At 43.4% G+C, this 7,168-nt stretch overlaps 1 protein-coding gene across 1 annotated transcript; it reads right to left on the bottom strand.

Annotated features, from left to right (window-relative positions):
• Positions 1-446: 446 nt before the first annotated feature.
• LOC104469779 (aldose reductase-like) lies at positions 447-6,986 on the bottom strand (the record flags this gene model as incomplete). Its single annotated transcript, XM_010084440.1, is given in 10 exon segments — positions 447-510; positions 1,247-1,329; positions 2,092-2,175; positions 2,702-2,783; positions 2,959-3,059; positions 3,556-3,678; positions 4,328-4,405; positions 5,649-5,765; positions 6,791-6,913; positions 6,915-6,986. Coding segments are annotated over 10 exon segments (906 nt in total), but the record flags the coding sequence as incomplete, so codon positions are not given.
• Between the last annotated feature and the right edge of the window lie 182 nt (positions 6,987-7,168).

Raw genomic sequence — 7,168 nt, 5'->3', positions numbered from 1 at the left:
ATTTCTCCCATTTATTCTTCTTTCCAAGAAAGCTTTGGGCTGTGCTCCAGAAGTGAATTGCTGTCTCTTATCTTCAGGCAGTGATTATGTAGTTTATTCTTTCAAGATGGATCCTTCTTCTGTGCTCACATACCCTTACCCTACAACCTTAAGTAGTGTCAATACAAGACAGAAGAAAAAACAGTTCCTAGTTCATTCTTTGTGTTTTCTGCTTTGCTATTTCAGCCATGCAGATACACTCATCTAATGAGTAGATAATTATTATAGCCCATATTTTGTTCTTTAGAACAATTTTACTGTTTCCTTCCACCAAAGAAGAAAAACCCAAACAAAGTCACTGAATATGTATACTATGCCTTTGCTGGCAGGAGAGATACAGTGTGCAAGCTACACTGTGGACAGCTCTAGCCAACTGTAGAAGCTCCTTAGACCCCAGAGGCCTGTAGGAGAGCAGGATAAAACCATCTTCAGTATTCTGCATTGAAAGGGTACTCCTTGTGATTTTTGCACCTGAAGGAAATCAAAGAGGAAATATTACTTTCAAGGCTGAAAGAAACACTATATAGAACTACACTGGCTGTACAGAGGAGTCTTCAAGGGAGGCTCTGAATTGTGTAACTGCAGAATGAATTTAGGAGACTTATTAGTGTAGAAACGGCACACATAACAAGAAGTTCAAGTCTCTTCCTGTTTTTCAGGCACTGAATAGTGGTTACTTTCTAGATGAAGAGTTAACATTCACACTGCTCACAGAGAAAACAGTAGTTGCTGTGGCCTTTCAGACAAGACTTCTTAGCTGGCTATAGGCTTCCAAGGTGCACATCTGCAAGCAGTCGTTCTTCATACTGCACTTCAGATGGTCATTCCCTCCCCCAACCACCTATGTAAGAGCTGACATCAGTTTATAATGGCAATTTGTTTCTGCAAGTTATAAATTTAAAACTGCCTCATGCTCATTTCTCCAATATGGACATAGCCAAAGTTATTGACTAGAACCCTCCTTTTGGAATACAGGCACACAAAGTTTCCTGGAGAAAGGATTCACAATGAGTACATAGTATGACTTACTCATCCTTTAGTCAATAAAGTGAAAATATAACTCCACTAAGATGTTAAACAGATGCTTTATCCCTGACATGATTTCAGATTTCAAAATATACAGAATTTAAACAGCTATGCTAGTACTATAAGATTATAATAAAGATTATTGAAAATACAAGTTCGAAGGAAACAAGCTATCACTTACATGATCATTTCACAGATCCTCCAGTTTCTGTTTAAGCTGAGTAGGGCTGCCATCTCCTCTTCAGTCAATTCAAAGTCAAACACCTAAAAAGAAAAACAGCTGGAAATCACCTCTTCGAACAAATCAAATCAGAAGCAAGATTCACAAGATTAAAGATCAAGTTCACATCAGAAAGAGTGCTAGCTACAAATCATGGCTTCATGAGACAGGGGAAGGCAAAAAAGTCTCTTCGGATTTTCAAGACTCTACTGGCAGAGGGAAGAAACAAACAAAAGAGATCATCAGCTACAGTTGCACCTGCCAACTGTTACAAGGTGTTTGGTGAGCACTTAGTGTTGCAGAATGCCTCTAATTGTGGAAGATGCATTCCTCTCCATTTCTAAAGAAACATCTGGAAGACTTTAATATTTCAATAAATCCAGCTATATTACTCCTGAAATCTTGATGTCCAATATCAGGAGAAAAAGCCCTGACTTAACAGTCAGAGGATCAATGTAGTTTATTGACACAAGGACTCTTCCTTTAACATTGCTTACTCTCTATTTTGAGGAATGTTACTGCACTTGGGCTTCAAATAAGCCCTGCCTCCCACTTCATCCCCAAGTCACGCAACAGGAGACACGATGTAAAGTGACTGGTAAGGTTATTAGCACACTGTTTGAAAGAGCTCTCTTTATCTCTCTTTTCCAGCTGTAGTTTTCATTGTAGCCCTAGCTTCCAGACAGAAGCCCAGTCCTCTTGCCTGAGGAGGACTTGGGAATGCTGAGAAAGGATCACTGCTTGCTTTACAGGAGAAGCCATGCCATCTGTGAAGGGCAGCACCCAGCTCACTCACAATCACTCACCTTGAAGTTCTCCAGAATGCGCTGTGGTGTGACTGACTTGGGAATGGCAATCACATTTCTCTGGATCTGGAAGCGAAGGAGAACCTGCAAGAACAGACCACTGAGTCAGAGAGAGGATGGCTCCTGCTCTGGAAGAAGCAGAGCCTGTTCCAACAGCTGTTTTCCCTAAGCTACACCTGCTTCTGCAAAGCTGCATTTTAAATCATTCCTGTTCTTGTGGACTAGGTAGCACTTCCTGGATAGCAAAGAGGAAGGTGTTGGAGACTCACTTGGAAAGCCTCCTTTCCCATCCAGCTTTGGGATAGTCAATTCCTTTTCTTCCCATCTGGACTTTCATCAGTCTATGCAAGGCTTTCATTCTCTGCAAGAGGACTTGAGAGGGGAAGTGACATCTGAAAATGGGTCATGAATCTTTTTCTGCCTGAGGGCCAAATCGCTTCTTCAAGTATATGTTGCAGGCCACACAGACAACCTGCATTGCCTCTTCACACCACAGAAGAGCACCACAACTCATAGGGAACACTGATAGAGGCTGAACTCTCCCTTGAGGCATAGTTTCCTTAATGGTTGTGTTACAGGAAGGAGTACCCACTGTCTGGAACCTACGTACCTGTGCTGGGGTTTTGTTGTGCTTGGCTGCAATCTCTTTGATCTTGGGGTCACCCAGAAGGGAAGGCTCCTCTGGCTTATCCCTACACAGAGACAAAAAGGAAGAAACGGCAAAGAACCTCTGCAGAAAGATTCTATCTAGTATGACTATTTAAAAAAAAAAAAAATGTATAATTGTGCACACAGACCTGCACCATTACTCATTCAATTAGTCTGAATGCTTCAAACCTAAACCACACTAACCCACTTGGAAATTACCTGTCAGGGCGTCCAAGCGGACAATATGCTGTCACAGTGATCCCTTTGGATTGGCAGTATTTGATAAGCTTTTCCTGGGAAAGATATGGATGACACTCGATCTGTCAACACAGGAGTAGACACTGTGTAGAACCACTGTAGTGTTCCAATGCTCCAGAGATTTTCTTATGAATCTTAATTTCTTAATTACAGGCTGCCTTAATCCTACCCTGCATGTGGTCTGTGTGATAATACAAGACTATAGTTCTACAGGGCACCAACTTTTATATTGAGTCCTTATATGCTTTTTCGATTTTGTTTTGAGAGGCTTTATAAAAGTCATTGATTACAGTCAGAATGATAGATCATGTCTGGATTCTTTATCCCTCCAGAAAGAATGCTTCATAGGAAAACACTCCAGAATTTGTAGACACCAGTTCAACAAAGTGAGACAAACAGGAAATATTCCGGTCCTTTTTGTACTGAGGAATATCCACAGAGTGGGATTTAGTGTACATGCTGTGTCTTTGTTCTCCCTTCTTCCATATTCTCATTCAGCTGTAATGAGATCTTTATAATCCCTAAAAACTGCTCACCTGCAGCCACTTAGCAGCTTACCTGGTTATTTGCAGGCTTGTGCTTCAGTCCCGGTTTGTTTAGGATTCTTTCAGTCTGCTCATGGTTGAAGTTGGAGATTCCAATGGCTTTTACCAGGCCAGCATCCACCAGCTCTTCCATGGCCTAACATGAAGGGGAGCAAAGTCAGCATCCAGTGTACAAGACAAAACCTAAATCCATTCTTCCTGATGTGGCTTATTTCCCTTCATGAGAAGCACAAAGTAACTCTTTGGACTTGCCAAGTTTTTGATTCTCAAGAGGCAAGTAGGTACTGGTAGTATCTCTGTCATGTCTTTTATCACACCAAAGCCCAAAATCATTGTTAAGGCTGAAATTCACACAAGGAAAAAATGACTGATGACTCTAAGTCGACTATTGTCACAGCACTGGAGGGCTGTGCCCCAGCAGGATGGCACGATCACAACCTAAGTGTCTACTGATGCAAAATCCGCTTGAACAGCTCAAGAATTGCATGAGAGCTGTGGTGAAGAAAAATTGTACAGTTATGGTCAAGTAAATAACTTTTTCTAACCTCAGTCTGGTCTGCAGCTCCGCTGAAAGTGACTGTGCAGCTCAGTGACTTGAGATGCTAATCCACGGTGCAGAGGAATAAGAGCTTGACTAACCATGCACATTTTTAAGAACTACCACATGCTTTTGTGAATTCTTTCCCACTAATTCTGTATACATGCATGAGCCATTCTGTGACTGCTGAATCTAACACTACTGCCGAGGACACAAGACATGATTCTTCCACTGTGGATAAACTCACCTCCCATGTATGTAGAATATCCGTGTTGCTGGGTATAGTCATGCCTTTGTCATCTGTGGGAAACAGCTCCTCTCCTGCCTGTCAGTGAGAAAGAAATGGTTGAACATCTGTTGAGGAGATTGCTTAATACCATGAGAGCTCACAAGCATGACACCTTGGCAGGGAAGAACACTAATTCTTGTCTACATTCAGTCATTTCCTCCTGAGGAGGGGGATGAATTTAAGGCATTTTCGCAAGTGACCATTCTCATAAATACAGCTTTTCCCGCTGGACCCCTCAAAGAGATGACTCACCCAAACACCTATGGCAAAACACACCTCTTAGAACCACAGCCTCCAGTCTCATCTCTGTTAACTTCATGTATTGTTCTTTTGTGCCCTCTTAGGAAAAACTGTTTTGTTCTTTTCCAAAAGGGTAGCAGGGGACTAATTAGGTCCTGGGAACATGTAGCTTTGGTATATACAACACCAGATCTGCCGAAAAGAGGTAGTTGGTGCAGTGACAGTTCTTCCATGACAAAGCTCTATGTATAGCTGTGAATACTAGGAATATTATTAAAGCATTTGCATGCAAGTTATGAAAAGACATCGAGACTGAACTATGTTTAACAGCTGTTTGCTACTGTCCCCATAAAACAGTTTCAGTTTCACAGCTTTGTTAACATAAAGTTAAAATAGAGTACAAACTACAGGTGAGCATCTCCAAAGCAACAGGTAGGATTGAGACTGATCAGACTGTAGTATGAAGGAAAGGCTGAGACTAGAAATAGTCAACCTGAGACATCAACTCCTTCACCAATCTGTGAAAGAGTTTAGGCCCCCAAGAAGTTTCACCTTTTGAATTCCTGTCTCAGTGGAACACTAAGGCAAGGTCAGCTCAATCTGTACTGTATTAAGGACAGTGATTAAAGAGAGAAATGGAAAACAAATATTTTTTCTTGCTCTGTGATTCTGTAACACAAAGCAAATTTCTGTCAGGCAGCAAACTACAGCCTTCCTTCCCACACAGGGTAATTTTCAGATGAGCATACTCTGATTTGTAAGAGGAAGGGAGAGCAGCCTATCTCATGCTTGCAGCTGGGGGATCTGCCCTCAGTTTTCAGACCATCATTCCCAGGATCAAAGGCATATGCAAGCAGCAGTCTCAGGAAAAGAGATCAAGAGCCTGGCGCACATGGCCAGAGTAAAGCAGAGCACCAGAACAACGCTGGCACACACAGACACGTGATCTCTCTCAGCCTGAGCAACTATTTGGCTGTAAAGCCATACAGCTCCCCAAAAGCAGAAGTCACAAGAAGCAAATCCAGGGGTGTAGCTGTACCTTCAAACCAAAAGGCCAGTGGATGAGGTAGAGATCCAGGTAATCCAGTTTCAGGTCAGCAAGAGTCTTCTGGCATGCTCCCTTCACCAGAGGTTTTTCATGAAAGGTACACCATAACTAGAGAAAAGCAAGGCACATTGTGACCTCCTGGGTTAAAGCTGTTGGGTACTCCTGCACAGGAGAGGAATGCTCCATCTTCTTTGGAAGGCCATGTGGAACTAGGCCATCTAGTGCTCTTCAGATGGGGCTTGCTCTGTGATAGACTGGCCCATGACACTGAAGGCAGTACATGCAGTGGCAGCACAGGTATTTGAGCAGGATCAGAACAAAGTCCTCTGGTTCCATTAGTTCAGAGATCATTTGTACTACCGCCTTTTATAGAAGGTCTGCCTTTGCAATAGCTGGGATTTAAATGAAGACACATTATCTGTCAGCCCCAACCATGCATAAAACTCCTGCACTGAACATAGAAGGCAAAGCCAAGAAAATACAAGACAATTCCAGGCTAGTAATTGTGGCTCTGCCCCCTCCCAGCTTCTCCTGCCCCTGCAGACACTGGCACAGCAGAGAAGCTGAAAAGTTCTTGACTGTCCTGGCAGCAACTGTAAACATAAGTATGTTGTCAGCCTTCTTCTCAGGACAAATCCAAAACACAGCCTCTCACCAGCTACTGTGAAGAAAGTTAACTCTGTCTCAGCTCAAACCAGGACATCATCCACCCCCCTGCACTTCTGGGTCCCCTCAACAGGGTGCCAGAGCACAGTGCAGGGCTGTGGGGCTCAAGCTCTCAACACTTTGGGGTTGGGGCTGGTGGGGGTGGCCAAAATAAAGTCTTGACTTCCTTCAGTCTTATCAAATTTACTGGACAACAAAGTTCCTGCCAGACAGCATAAGGGTGATTCTTCTCCCTGCCCAAAGCTCGGGGAATTCACTCTTCCTATCCAATGGCTGTAACAACAAAAATGGACAGGAAAGAGTCAAATCACTGTTCTGATGAAGTGAAACAAGAGTGCAGCATCAGGAGTGATCTCATTTTTACAGTATGAGGTTCTCCATTGCTACAGCATAAAACTAGTTCCCTATTGTAAAAATAACACAAATAAAGCAGGCCTGTCCATGATGCCAAACCATCCCATACTTACCTTACTGACAATGAAGAGGTCCTCTCGCTTCACAACACCTTCCTTGATTTTCTGCTGGATCCCTTCCCCAACTTCTTTCTCATTCTGGTACACATACAATTTCCTTCTCATTATGGTACACGTAGGCACAGTCAAAGTGGCGTTACCCAGCATCGATGGCAGCCATCACTGCAGCTTCCACCTTACCTGGGGGGGCCTGAAGGGAAGAGACTAGGATACGTCTCGGTTCGGGATTCTCACATGCTGCTCTTCAGGCAGCCAGAGGGAAGATAAACACACAAAGGGGCGTTCAGAGGAGCTCTTCCATAAAGCTCCCTTAGGTCTGTGCACACCTCAAGGGCAGGCTCCTGAGCTGAAAGCCAGCCTCCAGGCGTTCCT

This window comes from Pterocles gutturalis, unplaced genomic scaffold (genome assembly GCF_000699245.1).
Source record: "Pterocles gutturalis isolate BGI_N339 unplaced genomic scaffold, ASM69924v1 scaffold47860, whole genome shotgun sequence".
NCBI lineage: Eukaryota > Metazoa > Chordata > Aves > Pterocliformes > Pteroclidae > Pterocles > Pterocles gutturalis.
The sequence above is the reverse complement of the archived record's forward strand: the minus strand, read 5'-3'. Positions and strand labels throughout refer to the sequence as shown.